The sequence below is a fragment of the Oenanthe melanoleuca genome, chromosome 3 (genome assembly GCF_029582105.1).
Source record: "Oenanthe melanoleuca isolate GR-GAL-2019-014 chromosome 3, OMel1.0, whole genome shotgun sequence".
NCBI lineage: Eukaryota > Metazoa > Chordata > Aves > Passeriformes > Muscicapidae > Oenanthe > Oenanthe melanoleuca.
The window spans coordinates 62416861-62437960 of NC_079336.1; the positions used below are offsets into that span (position 1 = coordinate 62416861).

General features: G+C 35.6%; 1 protein-coding gene across 5 annotated transcripts in view; it reads left to right on the forward strand.

Moving 5' to 3' along the window:
• Positions 1-21100, forward strand: part of UTRN (utrophin) — a 329881-nt gene that overhangs the window by 295507 nt on the left and 13274 nt on the right. For all 5 annotated transcript variants that reach the window (XM_056488825.1, XM_056488823.1, XM_056488826.1 and 2 more), the window contains 7 exons: positions 1656-1767; positions 7409-7545; positions 9082-9120; positions 9364-9429; positions 12805-12870; positions 20352-20510; positions 20841-21084. In XM_056488825.1, the coding sequence (XP_056344800.1) occupies positions 1656-1767; positions 7409-7545; positions 9082-9120; positions 9364-9429; positions 12805-12870; positions 20352-20510; positions 20841-21084 (823 nt within the window). The remainder of the gene's footprint in view (positions 1-1655; positions 1768-7408; positions 7546-9081; positions 9121-9363; positions 9430-12804; positions 12871-20351; positions 20511-20840; positions 21085-21100) is intronic.

Consider the following 21100-nt stretch of genomic DNA (forward strand, 5'->3'; position numbering starts at 1 on the left):
TGGTCATGGAGTCTAATGTATTATCCAGGAAAAATACAAAGCAGTCTATCATGTAAGTGCTTCTAAGATTTTTTCTTTAGGTGTCTAAGGCAGATGAGTAATTTTCATTCATCATGCTTTCTGTTCTCCATCTTTCCATTATTTTAGAGGATAATAATATGAATCCTGAGGTCAGATTCATCTTGCCTAGTTTCAGGAATGCTGGCTTTAGTCAATCTTACAGGACTGAGCTAGAAAACCTCTTTTTCTTTTATTTTTATAAGTTTGTATTTGCAAAAGTAATAAGTCTGATTAAACTTTGTTGTGTGTCTTAAGAGGACATGAAATTCTCTAAGTGGTCTTGTCTTTATTATATTATTGTTGGAGGAAGCATAGGGTGACAAAGCTCTAGCTCAGCTAAGTTATGGTTATAGAAGTTGTGTTATGTGTAGGAGGACAGAGAGATAGAAAAGAAGAAAAAGATCAATTTAGAATGGGTCATTCTAAATAATTTCTACAATTAAGTTAGAGATCTGCAACAACAAAAGCATCTAGCGTCTTAGCAGAAGGTAAATGTAGCCATTTAATGCACAGGCTCTGAGAAAAGATCATAAACAAGTTGGAGCAGCATCTTCTAAAGTAAACCTTTACATTTATAGACACATATTCTCTTGCAAAACAGAACATAAAACTCAACAGGGGAAAAATGTGGATGGGTACTGAAAACTGCTCTCAGGAAGCAATTTAATTTAAACTTTAACTATTCAGTAGCTATTCAATTTGGTTAGGTTAGTTCATTTTAGTTTCATACAAATGATATAACCTCATCCAGTCAGAACAACCACAGCATAGAAACAGCAGGTGAAATCTGGAATTGAATTGTTGCTTTAGTCTAAGTAAATAGATAAATCGTGCTCCTGGTGATTACATTTAGTAGAAGTGATACTGTAGAGGTTTGTTACCCTATTTGTACATAGGGTCTCTTATAAAAAACACCAAAATAAATAAATCATTGTGTATTTTTAACTGAGTGTAAAATTATTCTTAAAATTCATGAATTCTCAAGAATTTAATTTTCTGAAATGTGTATAGAATTTGAGCATCAAAATTATTTACAAGCCTTTAACTATTGAGTGTGAAAACTAAAATAAACCAGTCTGGTTTATAAAAGTTTTTTTGAGATGACACAGGAATAGTAAATAGAGGAAAACCAAAGCAATGTACTTTAAAGTCATTAAAAACTTTAAATTTAGAAATTCTTACCAGTCTATCAATGAAGCTAATGCCTCTAAGACTTTCTGCATCAAAGCTACTTGGGCAGCAGGTGATTGACAGTGACTCTCTATATTGATATGAAGACAGTAACTTTTAAATACTCAATGAGGTGTGTAGTGTAGGAAGGTGGGCTAAGAGGGCTGCAGGTGTCCTGTGTCCCCTGCAGCTGCTGCAGTGGCACTGGTGTCCCTGGGCTTGCAGCCATCATGAATGTTTGCTGTGCCACGTTCTGGTTGTGCACACCCACACATTTCAAAGTTCTCTCTGAGCTAATCCAAACAAACTCACTGTGTCCTTGCTTTGCTGCTGCTGAAAAGCAGATGACACCATTTCAGGGTAATTTGCTTTGTGAGGCTTAATTAGAAGTAAGCTTCTAATCACTTTGTTTAATGTTCCCACAGGTACAGGAGCTTAAAACATTTCAACTATGATGTCTGCCAGAGCTGTTTCTTTTCTGGCCGTACAGCAAAGGGGCATAAATTGCATTATCCAATGGTGGAGTATTGTATACCTGTGAGTACCAATTTACTCAGTGTTTCTAACAACCCAGACTGGAACTCTAAATTTTTTCATCAGCCAGGATTTTTTTTTAATATGTTTAATATGGCTTGTCTTCCTAACTTCCCCTTTGGAAGGCATAAGGAACTTTTCAGGTTTTGCTGATTTTATATAGAGGGTGTTTGGATTCTATAGAAATTGGTACCAGTATCCACCTCTGAGACAGCTTCACTCCTGATGGGTAAAACAAAGCTTGAATATTAAATGTAACTGCTGTTCTTGTATACTCACATATATACACAAATAATAAGGGTAAGAACATGTCAGAGAAAAAAGACTTGGTTTGCTATTGCTATACCATGGCAAAGAGTATTTAATATTTTGGTAATGCACATTAATATTTTTAGGGGAGTGTGATCTTTGTTTTTGGCTCCAGCATTTCCTTGCTTCATGAAAATGTAGTTAGAAATAGGTCGTGTTTCATTCTGTTGTTTAGTTTGGGATATATAAAAGTTGATGTGTAGCTAAAAAAAATCAAAAGAATTGATAGTTTCTAACCAGAAATGGTGGGAGTTGTTTACCAGAAGTACCTGACAAAAATTAATGTTACAGCACTGTGTTTTCCTAATGATGTTTCAAACACAATTTTTAAAGGAGATTTCTAGGAGTCTTTTTTAACTGAAGGAATGGCTGGGTTGCTACATGCAAATACCGCTCACACTTTCTTTATCAGAGAATTGTTTACATTCAAGAATTTTAATTCAGTCAGAAATAAATTAATAGGATAATTGGTGTGTGCTGTATACGACAGTGGTGAAAGGTCTGCATGCTCAGAAAGATTCAGACCAGGATGTGACTAGATCTGATTCAACAGAGTCAATTTTCAATAGTGTTACAAGATTCTGTGGGTTCTTAGAGTAGCAAAAATTCATTGAGTTATTTGACTCTTTTGCTGTAGTTGTTGGACTTACTACTTATGTTTTTCCTCTCTTTTTTGTCTGGCATGTCTTCTGTAATGGAATTCAAATTCTACTAAGTGGTGTTTTTATTTCATATGTCAGAAAAAAACCATAGGTGATATTAATGTTTTCATTAATTATTTCATTAATTCTATAACCAAATGTTAGGATTTTATTGATAAACTGGCATGTCAGAGTATACTCTGAAGAATATTTTTTAAGTAGATTTGTTGTTTTTTCAGCCGGTTTTAATGTTTATTATATTTTATCACATGACTATTCTAACCTCAGGATTTGGAGGTCTATGATTAGATATCATTGAAATTCACTTTTTTTCCCTCCTTATAAATCTCATCTTTAGTGAAACAGAAATGTTCTTTGTTACTGCCTATAATATGCAGAAAATTCAGAAATTGAGGTGTAAGGGGTGTTGAAATAGATAATGCTGCTGGTCTGCAGGATAAGATATCCTTCTTGTTGAGTTAGTCAAATACAGATTACATCTGGTATGGGGTATTGTACTTTGCCTAGAACATGATGGTATATTTCTGATTAATTCCAGGTTTTGTCTGAAACAGCAGATTTGATATCTAAGATGAATTTTTGGTTCTTGTTAAGCAAATTCACCTTATGTGACTGTGAGCCATCTCATTTACAAGTGAAGGCTGACAAACTGAAAAATATATTCTGGAAATGGCTAGAATCCTCTCTGTCCCTGGGAGCAGGGGTGGCTTATATTATAATGAAGATTTCTGTTACTGCTGCAGAAAGAATGTTTTTTTTAAAGCAATATTAGGTGTAAAATAAGGTAACATAAAGCAAAAGTCCCTTTTTTCCATGAAATGTAGGAGGAATTAGGTGAATCCACTATGGGATACTAAGAGGAGTAAAATGACATTCTTGATTAGAGTGAATGAAGCAAGGCCAGTGTAAAAGGGGGAAAAGAAAGAACTTGGGGAAGTTTTAAGTAGAGCAGAATAAAAGAAATGGCATATAATTCAGGTGATGCATAAAATTAGAGGTCCAGCACTGACCCTGATTAATTTGGAAGCTGAATAAGAGAGCTGGAATTTTATGTGGGTCCTGATGTAAGTTCACTCTGCTACCTCCATTTCTGTAAAAAGAAGTGATCCATTATATGAGCAGACCTAGATGCCTATTAGACTTCCATAATCAGTACCTACATGCAAACTATTTTAACTAGCTTTATCCAGTGTAGGTCTGAAATAAAGAATTGATTTCACAAAAATAATTCTCTATTATTTATTCTTACTATTTGTAAAAATGCATTATGATTGCAGTATGGTATACTAATTTGTTGCTAAACCTCTCTACATATTGAACTCATTAAATGCAATACAGTAGTCAAGAATTGAAATTTCTTTTGCAGTTAGTAGAATAGCTTATATGTTTAAATGGAATAATGCCTGAAAAATATCATAGACCTGGGTTTGTGAAATAAAAGTACCAAAGGCCACTGAATTATTCCTTAGAATCCATTATATTACAGTACAAATAGCCTGAACAGGAAGAGTGCATCTAGTCTGCCTTTTCAAATAAATTAAAAGACTGTTGATATTAAAATGTTGCTTTCTTGGCCAGTGTTGAAAAGCAGAGTACACATGCATGTGTTCATCAAACTACATGAATAAGATCTTTCTTACTGCTAATGCATATTAATACTTTTTTTTTTTTCAAGAATAATAGCAATAAATAGGAAAAAATGCTTCCATTACTTAGGCTGACATTTAGAACTGAAGCTTAGTCACAGATGGAGGGAAGACCATTTAATTGTCTTCAGATGAGCAGTTTGGTGTAGGGCATAAAGGGATTTCTCAAAGCATAGTAAGTTCTTATTAAATTTAAAATAATTTAGGGAATGGGTTAAGGAATATGTTCTCCATTTTAATGAGTTTTGTGATATTTGTATTAGGTAAGATTTGTATCATAATTCCAGATTAGGATCATTTATTCCACATAGCTATGTGTAGCTACTGCATTCTAATCTGTGATGCCATTTTGCATTTTCTTACCTTGCAATTTAGTTTTCTTGATGCTGAAAAAGAAGAAGTCTTTAAAATGAGTTATTTCTTTTCTTTCATCTGGGATTTCAAGATCAGTATGAGAAGCATCTGAAAACATAATTCTCTCTTAGGCAGTAGAAATGCAAAGTTTTTCTAGTTTATTTTTCACCTTTACATATTCTTTCTCTGCAAAGATGGAGAAATAAGGTTTTTAATGTAGAATTTTATACAGATGTGTAAAAATACTGTTAGATTTTTCTAGCATCTTATTTGGGAATAGTCCTATATAACTACCTACAAAGTTTATTTTTAGATATTTTGAATGGAAATTCTCTCCGTAGTGGCACTTGTGTTATATTAATGCGGCTGGGCTTAATGACAGCATGCATTAGTGAGGTTCACATCTCTTCTGGGAATCAGATTCTCTGTGTATATTAAAACAGCTAATTGGTTTTGTATTAGATATAAAAGTGTAATTAAGAGAATGATGACTTGGGTGCAGACTAGTCCTTTTACATAGGTCGATGCAGTGGAAGGAATAAGAATATGGGCTTCCATTATTATTCTTCCTTTGAAAAAGGGAAGAGTGAGAAATAATTAAAATTGCATATATATGTATTATAAGTATTCTATATTATTTATTCATGTTTCATATATTTATTGTGATTTTTATATTATATGTTACCTAATTTAGAGCTCTACAATTAGTTTATTGCAATCTTGATATTACTTTTTTACCAATGAAGACTTCAAATTTCACTGGTTAGTATTAGCAGTCAGTACACAGTCATATTAGTCCTCTTTCCGTGAATCAGGCTGTCATACCAAATAAAGAATGTACCAGAGGAAAAGTCTGGCAGCTCAGTAGACATTTATTTCTACAATGTGTAGGTATTAAAATTTTCATTCCCTGGCCTTGGGACAGACTTCCTTCTGTTGGAGTTACTTTTGCATGAGAGTAAGCAGCCCTTTGCATTGCCTCATGATCCTTCTTTGGTTGGTGCAGCACTTGGAGAGATACTTTTTGAGAATGATTTTGTGAACCCTCCCTGGATTCACTTTCATTAAAATTCAGGGGTTCAAACAACTCTTGGTCACAAATTTGCTCTGTTTGTTGCCTACTTTTTAAAGCCACATATAAGAAACTTCTACCAATGCCAGTTTGTTTTACTATTTTTATTGCTCGTCTGAAGTGCATGTAACTGCATGTATTATACATAAATTAAAAAATATAGATTAATATGGAAGCATTTTTATGCTTTGACAGCAGAGAATAGTTTCTCTGACCTGCTCCTAGGCCTCTTTGTAGTACATAGGTAAAAAGATTACAAAACGGAAGTCTCTATTTTCCACATGGTCCATCGGCTTTGGCATCCTTTGATGCTAACTGGCTTCTCCTGAAGCAGAGGGTACAGGAATTCAATTTGTAGTTTGTTACAGAGCCTGGACTGGAAGTCTGTAAAAGCTGTTGCAAATCTTCAGGTACTTGTGGAGGTGAATGGCCATGTTTTCTTTACTGCAGTTGCAAGAGAAAATGCTCAATTGTACTGGCTGGAAGGATACGTTCTCTTGAAATACTCAGCACAGTCTGAGCACATACACTTTAAAGGCAGACTGTATACTATTGTTTCTTCCTGCAGATCTCTTTATTGCTATTTTTGCCTTGTATTTTATGCCTGTATGCATCCCTGCTTTTGTAGCAGAAGTTAGCTGAATAGTATTATTAAAGCAGTGCTGCCGTTATTGCTGTGATTATTACTGGTTAAAGGGATTTTAAAAAGCAGTTGAATAAATCTTAATTTTGTCCTCAGGATAGGGTGGTGGGCAGGGAGAGAGAAGAGAGGGATGGGGCTAAGCACTTGCCAGTTTTGGAAGAGGCTGCATCAATCACGACCAGTAAAAAAGCTACTGGGAAGGATGGAAGATGTTGATTGTAACTTGTAAATTTAGACTTGTAGAATCTTATGGCTAATCTATGTTTTAATCTTACTTTGTGGTAGTAAGGAGACCACTGAATCAGTCTGAGTTTACTTCAGGCACTAATTGTTCTTATCAGGCCTGCTTGTGCTTTGGAACAGTGCCTGTACACTGGCCACTGCTCCATCTGTGTGGTTTTTGACTCTGGAATATTACAGGTAGTGACAGAATCCTATAGGAGATTTGGTAACATGAGAAAATGCGTTTGAAAATCTTGACCAATCTCTGGCAGCAGAAAATAGTTTAGTACATCCCATTCCCATCTTGTGCTATAGTTTTCTGTTGTAGATCTAGAATGGGAGGCAGTGAGGGCTGTATCTTACCAACTGATTTTTGCCCTTTCATTTTTTTTCTCAAAAATTAAATTTTTGCCGTTTTTAAAGCTGTGGATATAAATGTTTAGCTTAAGACTTCAACTTGTGTCAATTTTTTCTCTAATTTATATAGTAATTGGTAAATGTATTTATTGCTGGGAATTAGAAGCCTTGCTATTATTTTCCAGTAGAAGAGAATTTTTAGGTACCATATTTGTACCATATCTGAGGACACTAAAAAGGCAATTTTAACATCATTGAAAATTTGAAGTTCTTCCTTATATTCTTTTTCAGGACAGTACCAATGATATTAATCAATATTATTGACATTAAATCAGTACTACTTAGCAACGTTGAATTTTATTTCTTTTTTATTTTTAAGACAACATCTGGGGAAGATGTGCGGGACTTCACGAAGGTGCTGAAGAATAAATTCCGGTCCAAGAAGTATTTTGCAAAGCATCCCAGGCTTGGCTACTTACCTGTGCAAACAGTGTTGGAGGGTGATAACCTGGAGACGTAAGCTTGGTTTATAGAGCAGTTGGTCCTGGAGTCACTGGCCTATTCTATCAGAAACAAAAAGTGAAACTCAAAAGATAAGCCAACAGCAGTTGCAGAGCCTTGTGCTATATTATTCAGTATTGTTCCACATTATTTGCAGAACTTTTCTATTGTTTTTAAAGTAACGTATTTTATGCTTAGATTTTTATCAGTATCGTATTATAAAGCCATGGACTTTACAATGTCCATGGTAATGGACAAAGCAGATAGTTTTGGCAGGACTGAATAGCTGTTTTACAGAGAATACTTTTGAGGGGACTGGGTTTTTGGAACTGCACTGCTTATTTGATTATGTCAATATTCCTGGAATTAGAAATGTCTGACTTAATTAGGGTCCTACAGGCTTCAGAAATATTGGTGGCCTGATCAGAGAAAGGACTCTCAGTGTCTCCATGGTATTATTTATGGTGCTGACAGAAGTGCTCCGCTTTATTTACTCACTTGGCAGTTGTCAGCAAAAGACACTCTTACAAGAGCAAGAATTAAGATGTGTTGACAGGGTGCTAGAATTAGTTTAATGGCTTGACTGTCCCTCCCATCCTGGAGTCTGTGGCACTGCTGCACTGTCTGAGCACGGCAGCACTTAGCAGCAGCCCAGCTGCGCACACAGCAGCCCAGTGCCAGTGCCACAGTCTGGGGGCTTTCATGGCTGCAGGGCTCTGCCTTTCATTTGCAGTAAGTCAACAAAACCTCCTCATTGGCAGTTTAAGATACAGGAGGAAGTAATCTGAACAGCCTGATTAATAGCCTGGCTTCTAAGGAAGCAGTCTTCAGCTGCCACCAGCACAGGAAAGCAAAGCTGCTTTAAAGTGCTGAAAGTTTGCCAATGCTGCCAGAAATTTGAATGATAAAATGATAGTCACGTGTCAGGAAAAAATTCTGTTGGTCCAGTCATATGGGAAATATACACTTAAATTGTCAGTACCATGCTGAGAAAACTCTTGTTATTGGTTCTCTGCCTTGTGGGTGGATATAATACAGTAATACATGCCTTTTAATTAAAAAAAAATTAAAAAGAATTAAAAAAAAAACTATAGTCATTCAAGTGTGAGAATGTAATAAATATGTATTTACCTCATTATTTTTATGTATAACCAGAAGAAGCATTGATAACCATTAATTATAGGGGGATGGTCTATTGGTGGGGTTTTTGCACCCCACTTTTTTTTTAATACATTTTATTAGTTACTTTAAAATGAAAGTTCCAGTGCTTGAGCATAATTTAAATGAATTGACCACTGATTTGGATTTTTCTTTAAATTGATTTCTATTTTACAAAATTAAGTCTGTAGGTCAGTCTTCCTCTCTCCATGACACGTGGCAGTATTTGTTGCTTTCTCTTTTCTACATTGATTGTTACTGTTTTAGGGTGGGTTAATGTTTAAATATTCTGTGTATCTCCAGCTTTCTCTTGCTTTAATGGTACTAAAGTTTTTGTTTCATAGTTTCATTCTTTCTCTCTCTCTCTTTTCTTTTTTTGTGTCTTCCTTACAGTCCTATCACTCTCATCAGTATGTGGCCAGAGCAATATGAGTGAGTATGCAGAACCCCTTTATCTGGAAAGCTTTATTTGCCTGGTTTTTTCTTTTAGCTCAGTTGCAGCTAATCTGATGTCCCTGAACTACAGGGCATTGCTGACCCAAAGCAATAATGCCCTCAGGAATATTGTGCATGTACTTTTTTTGTCATCAGTCTAACTTGATTTAAAAATAATGTTGTCTATATCATGAATTGTTTTAGACGCCACTAATTTTTTTATTATTGTTTTTAAACTAGTCCTTCCCAGTCTCCACAGCTGTTTCATGATGACACACACTCCAGGATAGAACAGTATGCTACAAGGTAAGAGAGGCATGGTTTCTCACTAGTCCATCACATTTAGTGGTTGATTCCTGCAGTTTTTAATACACACTATTGGTTGGATAATATATATTAAAAATATATCATTCTCTGTACTTAGAAGTAAGTCAAATGTTTTTAAATCATTGGCTTCTGATGGCAGTCATATTACATGTAAAATATATGTATTAAATCTATCTTCTCTCATACAGAATGAAAGCTGTTGCAAAATTGCATTATTTCTAAAATGTGCCATTGTTGGTTTCTTTCTTCATTTTTAACCTTTGAAATAAACTGAACTTTTTCTATATATAGGTTTTCCCAGTAGGATATTAGATCCAGAGTTTTGTTTGCTTCTGTGATAGGCTGACACTCTGCATTACTGTTGGCTTTTAGCTGAGTAGATTGTAATCATGGATGTTTTATGTTGTGGGTTTTGTGGGATCACCTTAGTCATGTTGTGGTAGAATGTCTGTTATGCCAAATCCATCTCAATGTTTCTGTGTTTCATTAACTCTCTTCTGTACATTCAGAGCTGGTGATCACAGAATCATTAAGGTTGGAAAAGACCTCTAAAATCATCAAGCCCAGCCATTAGCTCAGCATGACTGTGTTTACCACTAAACCATGTCCCCAAGTGCCACCCCCACCTGCCTTTTGAACATTTCCAGGGAAGGTGGCTCCAACTCTTCTTGGCAGCCTATTCCTATACCAGACCACCTTTTCACAGAATAAAATTTTTGTAGTATTTAACCTAAACCTCTCCTGGTGCAACTCAAGGCCAGTTCCTCTCACCTGGAGTTAAGGGCATAATGATGGTGAAACATTAACCAGAGAGAACCTCTCTAAAATAAGTACTAGGTTTTTCTTTGTGTGTTTTTAATATTGAATCTGATCTCTACAACTGAAAAACAATTTTAACTTTTTCATTTTTTTTTTAAATAAAAAGTCAGACTGTATGTTTAAATTAATAACATTCTTATTTATGGGCACCTTAAAAATATTCAGACCAGTTTTTTAAATGCCTGCACGTGATCTTTGCAGCTGGAGAAAATAGGGCAGGAAATAAAGCTGAAGGGCTACCCACAGTCAGCCTTTTTTTTTTTTTTTTTTTTTTTTGTCTTCCAACAGCAAATATTTTCATCTTTCATTAGCAGTACAGCACAATGACATACAAAGTCATTACAGAGCTTTTCAGTTATTTGAAACATGTCATTCATATAAATCACCCAGAATTTCTTTGAATCTATAACATAGGCCATGTTGCGATCAGTTAAAAACCCCTGAACCAAACAAATTAAATTTCCTTAGAGATACGGAAGAAATTTCTGTCTGCCTATGTCCTTTTTTCAGCCTGTGGTGCCACAATTCTGTGGCTTTTTGTGCCCACATGAAGCTCAAACTCTGGACTCTCATTAAGGATCAGTGGAGATCCTAGGTGAAATAGCTATTTTCCCTCTCCTCCCCCTCACCTCTTACCAGTTCTGCTTGGGATGAGATTAGCTGAAAGTGGACTGTGCACTACTCAATTATCATTCAGGATACAAACCTAAATCTGTACCTGCTATATGCAAACATTACTTAGCAAAATCAAAAACTTACTACTAATTGCCTCACAGGTAATCTGTCTAAAACTACTCAGGATTGTTTTTCTTCTAACAATAAAATCTAAAAAAAGAAGACATAATTCTTTCATATAATTTTTATGGTATCCTTTCTAGTTGAATCTGTTATGCATTTGTTGCACATAAAATAGTAAATTTTTTTTATTGTTCTGGTCTTTTCAGCTATGCATCCTTAAAGAAATATTATCAGGGCTTCCCTGATAAGGCAGTGCCCAGCAGAAACCGTATATTAGGGCTTAAAGCCTTCACTGTCACTGGTTGAAGAACATTCAACTCTCACTTTTCTTTTTACAAAATACCCTGCCTGGAATCAAGTACCATCTCCCTGTTCTGTCGTGCTGTGTCACCTCTGAGTTGCTTCTAATTTCCTTCCTGAAAAAGCTTTCAATTTTTATCCTGCCTTGAAGGCTTTTTGCAACTCTAGAGTCCCTTCCCTGTTTCTCTTTGGTCCCTGATTAGAGCCATCTGCTGGTTCCATGTAGTATCCCAAGCAAATCCACATTAATGATGGAGATCCTAAATGTGATGATATTCAGGTAATCTGCATTAGTGAGTTGGAATATCTATTACTCACTATGGGATTCAGGGCAGATCTTTCTCTTTTAAAAGTAGTGTGGGTTGTACTACTTCCCTTATTAAATCAATTTCTAAAATTATGTTCCTTCAAAAGATTTAAAGATGCTGAGCTTATGAGCTTTATTAAGGTGACTTGTAAGCATGTGGCTTCCTGTGAACTAGATTTGTTTGAGATGCCTGAGCAGAGATGATCTGATTTGACCTGAGTCACTTCAGAGATTCTCTTCCCTTCAGGGGAGATGTTGGACCACAATGTCCCACCCCAGCCATGGTGGAGCAGACAGTCAAGACAACATCCAGTGTGTGCCTTCATTTATTCTTCTTCTTCAACCCTCAGGAATAGTAACAAATGTAGAGAAGGGCTAACTTGCTCCATGTTCTTTAGAGCCTAGCACACTCCCTGCAAAAGGAGGTTTGAAGATGTCTATAGTAATGCATAATGCACTTGAAAAAATATATGTGAAAATAAGATATCTCTATAGTAAAGGAAATAGCTGTATTTGAATTGAATATATGTGCAGAGCATGAAGTGTTGCTCACTTTTATGTACGTCACTTATGTACATAAGATACATCTTTCCTGGACATTTGAATAAATAGAAAATTCCTGGTTTGATTTTAAAGAACTGTATGACCTTGTATATACAGTCTAGTAATCTGTTTTTTTTAGATTAATTGCTTCCAAAATGAGGAACTGTAGGCAATGATTCCATGTAATTATACTGCTTTTTGTGATGTTTTACAGGACTTGTCTGTCCACAGGGTAGTATTATTTGCCAAGCATCATTTCAGATGTTGCATGTGCTATATTTAACAAAGATTCATCCTGTTTTGTTAGTCCAGCTTTAGAAAATTCAGAAAGAAAACCATCTGTGAAAACATCTCTTTAACTAATTTTGCCATGCGAGTTGTGGTGATGCTAATGATAATTATGATAGAGGAAGAAAATGCACTTTTTTGTTGTTGTTTGGCAAGTAGAATTAATTAATCATAGCACAAGTTTCTCATAAAAGTCCTCTGGATTATAGGTTTTCATCACAAAATCTACTTTATTCCTGATCACTTACACAAAGATTGCCATATCTGAGCAGTTTCTAAGTAGAGCTGGCTTTCCCAGAGTCTCTGTTTAAGTTGTGCAGCACGTTGCCTGAAAGTCATGGTGTTTCCCTGCCTTGCAGGCTGGCACAGATGGAAAGGACCAATGGCTCCTTCGTCCTGGACAGCAGCTCCACCACAGGAAGCGTGTAAGTCACTCGCGCCGTTACAGCCGTCAGGAGCTTTGTAGGTTCCTGGTCAAATCTGCAGCAGCTCTAACACAGGGCTTAGTCCCAGTGAGAGCAGCTAGTAAGGATGAGCCCAAGGATGCCTCCATAAGTTTAATTGTTCCAAGCACCACTTGTAGAAACTGGTGGTGTTCACTTGACGGTGTGTGGGAACTCTGTGTTTGTCAGCAATTCTGCTTCGAAAGGGACTTATAAAAGGCCAGAGCTCTGTATGCTCTACTTGGTATTCCTTTCCTGCTTTTATCACAGTATAAAAGAAGGCTTTTCTAGGCTTTTCCTAGACCATAGACAGCTTTCTTATTAAAATAAAAAATCATCTGTACTTTGAAGATTCTTCTGAGCCAGAAGAGTGTTGCTACTTCTTGTTTATATTTCAGTTTTCTGGCTGCTGATCCATCAGTTTTTACCTGGAATTGTCCTATGTAATAAGCATAGTCCTACATTAATTTTACCAATTTTTTTTATTTTTTTTTTTTTTCAAATTGTGTCACTTTTATTGTAAAAACCCTAATGAAAATACATTGGTTCTATGCTTGGAAAACATAGAACTCCTTGGATTGCTGATGGATTAAATACTTTTTTTTTTTTAATGTAGAAACAAATGTTTTAACCTCACTATCATCAGTTCAGTTAATTAAATAAGCATTGTAGGACTGCCTCTTCTAAGTTATTGATAAATAACATCAGCATTTTTAAAGAGGGAAACTGAATTTTTCTTGTTCAGCTTTAGGTAAAAATTGCTGTTGGTCTCAGTAAGACTTTCATTTATTGTTTTAAAATCTAAAATGAAATTATTCTATCCATCTATAGATAGGTAGTACACTATCTATTAATGTACTAACAATTTGAGATTTAAAGTATTTTGCTTGAAAGAAGCACATGACCCCCTTTAAATGTTGCCTGTTTCCTGATTAATTAACTCTATTTACATACCAAACAAAACTTTTTTTTCATGCAAACTCTTTTAATGTGTTTCTGTCATTGGCACACTTACCAGTGAGAGAAATGCAGCCAAAATTATTCCCTTTTGATTTCCCTTCCACAAAAAAAGAGGAGCAAACATACTGTCATTTGGCAGGAAAGCTGGAAACGTGCAGGCAGCTAAATGCTCATACACTTGAGTTGTGTATTTTGAAATTAATGATCCTACTCATATACAAAGACAAAACAACCATCTTTCCAATGATAAAAGGGAGGATGGGGTGTATGCTTAATTTTTACTGGCAAATCAGCTGTTGATTTTAAATCAATTTCCCTGCATTCCTTTTCCTTAGAAAAAGAATCAATATGGAAAGCTTGTGTACCAACAAGTGAAAGGTACTTCTGAATTTGGGTCTGAGTCAGGATATATGGATAAGAAAGTAAACTTGTACACAATGGCACCTTCTGTTTTATTTGCAATGCACGCTCTCATTAAGGCATAAGTCCTGAAGTACTTAAAACTCTGAAGGCCTGTGATTAAAATTTGAACTATATTCATAGAAGCATTTAGGTTGGAAAAGACCTTTAAGACCATTAATCCAACTGTCCAAATCCACCACCACTAAACCACGTTCCCATATGTGAGTGCCACATCTACCTCCCTTAAATTCCTCCAGTGATGGTGACTCAGCCACTGTCCTGAGCTACCTGTTCCAGTGCTTGACAGCCCTTTTTGATGAAGAGGTTTTTCCAGGGAACTACAGAGCTGTGAAGTGTGTATCTCAGTTTGGATCATAAATTGCTGAAACATTCGGAGTTTAGGATTACAGTTCAAATATATTCTTATTTTTTAAAATGCCATTTAACATAGAAATGGGGATGGTGTAGCCATTCTTATATGGATGGAATTCAAAGGAGGAATTTGAAATGAGAATGCATGTTTTTTCTGTTCAGATATAAAGCTCTGAGCCAAACTTTTTTTTTTTCAGTACTATTTCAAACATTCAGGAAACAATTGCTAATTTGGAAATGAAATTCTTTGCTTGTCATAATTGGATTTCTGTTTCATGATCTTATTTTTATTGGTCCTGAAGTGTCCTTCAGTTTACTAGGGATATAGAACAGAGACAGTGTTGCACTTCATTTAGAAAGTTACTACTTTGGTCTTGTCAAGTTCACAGTACTTTTAACATTCTTCATGCTTCAGAGATTATATATAAAAAGTCATCTACATTTGAATAAGAGAACTTTCTTCTCTTAGTTAAAAATAATGAGTTTATTTTCAGAAATGTTTTATAATATGCCATTTGATTAAGAAAGCACTCATCAAAGATAATTCTTGGTTTTTAACTAACCTGTTTTCATGAATGTCATTGTGACTTTTATCTCTCTGACTTAGACTAACACTCCCCTTTTCAGAAGATATGTGAATTCCATTTAAAAATGCATTTTCCTTAATCAGAAAAATAGTTGTAGATAGCAAAAAAAAAAAAAAAAAAAAGGCACAGTTTCTACTGTTGTATGTCCAGATTTTTAAAAAACATCCTAATGCTCTCATGCATGAATTTTCTGGTACAAATATATTGAATAGAAATGTTTTCACTTCAAGCCATCTTCTCCTTAGAATTAGACAGTTCTAAATGTTTAGGCCAGAATGTTGTGATGGATTTTATTTGGCTTTAATTCATGCAAAAGCATCTCTATCTTTAAAGCAGACTTACCTATTCACAAGTGAAGATGAGCATAAGGAAAAAATCAGTTCTTTACAACAAAATTATAAATAGTGTTCTTATCAGAAAGCTATGCCTCACTATTTGATAGATCATGATGTAGCAGAATGAAAATAAAAGTTGTTAGAGAGTTGTTAGGTATGAAGTATCCTATCCAGCCCATACTGAAGTGAATTGCACTGGGCATAGCATAAATACTTTCAGAATAAATGCAGGTGGTTAATAGCTGTTTTCTAGTTCGTGCCTTTACTACCAGTTATCTTCATCTCTGCAGCATTGTTGATGCTAATTCACACTCCTCTTAAGGCACAGTCGGAACGTACCTGAAATTTTATTTGTTACAGAATTATGCACTTAGGTTCAGAAGTAGGAACAGAAGTGAAGGCCATTGATACTTTTACGTGGCACTGCTACTTAATATGATGCAAGTCAAACTGGAGCCCAGTATGTAGTAACTGAATACTGTGACGTGATGTAAGGGGTTAAAAGGTATATTGTCACAAGCAGAAATTTGTTTCAATGAATGGTAAAATTAGGAGAAGAACAAGTAAATTAGATGAAGTATTTTTGAGTACCTTTTGCATCCTTATTCTAGTATGTCTCATAGCATCAGTAGGTCAAGGTGCACTTTATTTGGACTAGAATGCATGATGCTTAGTATGAGAGCTACAGCAAAAATGAAAATTGTCAATGAAGTAAGTTCACAAATAGACACATCTTCCTATCTTAAATGCAGTTTAGCTGAGTTTTCTTAATCAGATAAAGCCATGCACTGATGAAAAGTGATGGTCATGAAATCTGAATATTCTTTCTATGGCATAGTCAAATAAAAGCGAGGTTATATGCAGCTTGATTTGCGTCTTGCTTCTTCTGTGCACGATGCATGTTTTGGAAGAGACATCTTGAAAATATATGCCCACAAAGAGAATAGGATACTTCAAAGGCTGTTTACCCTGGGCTTCTTTGTTGGGGTGTTCTTCTCCTCTGAGATGTACTTCTTTCAAGTCTGACCTTCTGGGATGTCATGTCTGCTGCTTTTTACTGTGGTGAAATGCAGAATAGGAACTGCAGCCTCTGCTGTCGAAGGACTTTGTGTACTTCTAGTTGTTTCTCAAAGCACACAGGGTATTCAATAAAATAACCACCAAGAAAGAATAAGCAATTAAATTTTACATGCTGCTTTTATTTTGATTGCTGATCATCATCTCCTACCACTTCTGCAGAAGAATGTCCCAGATTCTCAAAATGAAAGTATTTGCCTGGCATAGAACAATGACCTTATGTTGTAGGTCATTTGAAGCCCTGTCCTGGGACTCCTGTGCTACTAATGAATCTATCCTAATTATGGTCATGAGGTTTGTTGGTGCAGGTTCAAGGTTGAGTTTTTTCAAACTAGTAATTTTGCAAGACAGACCAAAGGTAGAACACATGGTAAAAATACACTTCTGTTTCAGAAGACTTCCTTTATCAAGTCCCTGTGAAAAAAGACTGCTGTCAGTTGCAACGTGTGGTGCCTAAAATAAGAGCAATCAATATTCACAGCATCTCCAGTAGGCTTTCTGAGGCTACCAGTGGGAGAGAAGGGAAAGAAAGTTTTTTCTAGACTGAGTAACTTTGAGACCAAAATATAAAATTACCTGTATTTAGCTGTTTACTGGATCGCAATACAGTCAAAAGTATGTAAGCATTCACCATGTAAACTCTTTTTTGAAAGCCTTTATAGGTTTTATTATAAATTGAGGTGATACCTAATGGAGAAATCTTGACAGAATCTCAGATTTAACAAATTCCAATAAATATATTAAATCCCGCTTTACAGAGTCTTATTTTTAAAAATATCCAGTTTAGGTGTCCTAAATTTGGTTTATAAACTGTTTCACCATTTCTAAACATTGAGAGGAGGTTTTTGACGCCTAATTAAAAACACCAGACTAAACTAGATCAAGTGAACGTTTCCTGACATCATCAACACCCTTGCACAAAAGAAGGCTGTATGTGCAGTCACACAGTATTGCTTAAATTCACATGTAAGCAGTGTTTTGAAGCCTGGATGATAAAGGTGTGTTCTGTCACCTGCCTGCTTTAACTCTGTTTTTGTGCTCACCCAAGGTGTGACATTGAATTGCTGTCACTCTTGGCTCGCTGTGGCCATTTCAGTCACAGGGTACTCTGCACGTTTTGCAGGCTGTTGGAAGCCCTCAGAGGGATTACATCACTTCAGCAAAAAATTTGTTAAAAGGGTTAGGGTATTTTTGTCAGGATGACTAAAGGGTATAGAAGTACAATGATGTTTTAATTATCACATTGGGACCTGATCCAAACTCCATTAACTGCACTGGCCTTTGTTTTCATTTTAAGTAGACATGAAGTAGTAATGAAAAACAACTGTGATTATGAATTTCCCTGAGATCACTCAAGCAGTGAAGAAGATAAAGCAATTAAAGGTTTTGTTTTGTTTTGTAGATAAGCAGGGGGGAAAGGAACACTGAGCTGTTTCTTTCTTTTTCAGCTAGCACTCTTGGATGTTATTTTTTTTTAAGGACGTAAATGCACATGAAACTCCAATTACATTTAACTCATTCTTTCTCTGTATATATGTGTATTAATGAAAAATTAATTAAATTTATTCAGTTGCACAGAAGATCCATATTATCATTTCTTCTCACGGATGTAGTACTGACAACAGCCAAGACAGCTAAGAAATAAGTGAATGCACATTATTTTCTTTAAACTTGCTACTCATTTTTAAAAGCAAAACTCAATAATTAGGTTTTTCATCAGTGGACAGAACTGGCACAGGACATAATTTTTCTTGTTTGGATTTTTTCCAGCAGGCACAATGACACTTGATGTACATTTCTTTGCAGGTGTCTAAATTTTCAAGTCTCAATGAATGGAAAGTTGAAGCCACATGATAGCTTTGGGTAGATAGTGAATAGTTATCCTTGGGAAGAAATAATTTGGTACTCTTCTACCATGAGATCAGTCATCAGTACAAATTTTGTCTTAGGCAGTACTACAAAGAACCAAATTATTTTGCTAAATGTAGCAGTACTTTTCCAAGAGAGACACACCAGGAATCAGGATTTTTTAAATCTTTGGCTATTTTGCCTTGCTTCTAATACTGATGATGCTTTTAAATTGATATTGATTTACTAAGCTAACAAAAAAATCTTAGTTTAACAGGATAAAGTAAGGTTTTTCTTTACACAAACAGTATTTATGCAACTCTTGTCTGTTCCTGTCACGTGCATTTTCTCATTTAGTCCCAAGAGTTTGAACTTATTTCTGAGGAACCCTCCAATCCATATGCATGGCCCATAAGATATCTAATGGGTTTTACTTGTACATGCATTTATTTATAGGCTATTTCTCACCACAGAAATGACTGCTGTTTCTTCCAGGGTATACTTTTCTAAATAACTGGTTTTACTGTTCATTCAAATGAGAAGGTACATCTGGAAATTCTGTGATGAAAGATGTTAAATTGCCTGACAGGAAATTTTTAAAAGCCTCCTGAAAATCTCCATTACACTTTAATTTTGAAAAGAAAGACTTTGCATATAATGATCTTCTGATTTTTTTTGCATGTGCTTTCAAAGGCAGTCCTTGAGGATACTTTTCATTCCATAACTGGTGGACAGCAGAATTTTCAGCTCCAAAATTTCCTCCAACAGTAGGGGGAAAAAATTAGCACACAAAATATTTTTAATGTGGAAAAGTCTCTTTTCTAAATAATATCTGAATATGTGTATATACTGCCTGTGTGTGTGTGTGTGTCACTCTGCTCTGATGATGTTTTAACTGTAGGAGATCCCTAGGGTAAAGTTTGTACCAATATTTCATGGTATCATAAGGTGTGCAGTATCTTGTTTCTAGTCAATTAAAGGAGATCATTTAAGGAGGGTTTTCTTCAGCATTTATACTGCTGCAGCAATTTCTCTCTTAAAAAATGAACAGTATATGTTTTTCTGTTGTTGATTCATTCTTGAGTAACCAAGCAAGCAAACTGGTTTTAAGATGTGATACCTTTCACTTTCTATCCATCTGACTTTATTTATGGAGAAAAGCCAGCAACTTGGAAAGTAAGGCACATCTATACAAAACCAAATTCACTTGGGTATTAAAGCATAATTGAAAGTGTCAGGACTTCTGTATCTCCTTACCAGAAAGTAATTTCATGTGAGTCAGGAGGAGGACAGTGTTATAGTTTATTTCTGTCCCTGAATCTCTAATAAGGGAAACTATTACCAATGCAGAATTTCAAGGTATTGTATGTGAGTATCAATATAGGGGGAGAAAAATGGAACTTTTTTTTGCTAATTTAAATGGGACTTTTTTTTTTTCTCTAATTTCATTAGGTAAATTAAGCAAACCAAAATTATTTCTTAAAAATTTCAAAAATGTCACCTATTGTTAAAAAATGTATCTAGAAGATGCTTGTTTGTTTTATTTATTTTTAAGGCATTTTAAATCAGTCATCTTTGCTGATTTGACTACTTTCTTTTCAAATCGCTGATTCTTGTTTTCACTCTTTCTTTTCAAACCACTAGCATCATTTGTTCTTTATGCATAGATTAAATTAAGCTGATCCTTTACTACAGATTAATCATTTTTCCCCATGCATTGTATGTTTATATAGTTTCCTTTCAGGATGTTTTTTAGGCTTAATTTCATCTCGCTTAGTCCTTTTCCATAAACAAAGAAAATCTCTCAGCTTGATAGAGATGTTTGCTCAAGTAATAAATGTTTTGTTGCTCTGTGTTTATCAGTGTTGTTTTGTTGTTTCAGAGAGGATGAGCATGCCCTTATCCAGCAGTACTGTCAGACTCTGGGAGGAGAGTCACCTGTGAGTCAGCCACAGAGTCCTGCACAGATACTCAAGTCAGTGGAGAAGGAAGAGCGGGGAGAGTTGGAGCGTATCATTGCTGACCTTGAGGAAGAGCAAAGGTCTCATTATCTTCCTACTGGTGTCTGAATTGCCATTTTGTTATTGTTTGAGCCATGCATGTACTGTGTTAAAGATGAGAAAGACCTAGAAGTCATTATTTTAGCAAAGAAACAAACAATCCATAATCAAGGCATAGTTGTGCGTAGCCTGGCTCTGTTAGATAGAAGAGGGAGGTGTCTGTGAAGAAATAAATTAGTTTCACTTTTACTTCACTGCCATTATTTTCAACACCCCCACAATGTCTTTGAGCTATTTGTGTTATTGGTGGGAGAGGGTAACATGGTTTGATCAAAGAAGTCATCATTCTCCTCCACTTTTCAATATCCCAGGTGTCTGCAGATAGAGTATGAGCAGCTAAAGGAGCAACATCTCCGGAGAGGAATAAACCCTCTTGCGTCGCCCCCTGACTCGGTTGTGTCACCTCAGCATGCTTCTGAAGATGCCGAGCTCATTGCTGAAGCTAAGCTCCTGAGGCAGCACAAAGGCCGCCTGGAGGCGAGGATGCAGATTCTGGAAGATCACAATAAGCAGCTGGAGTCCCAGCTTCACCGGCTACGGCAGCTGCTGGAGCAGGTACTTGTACACCGTG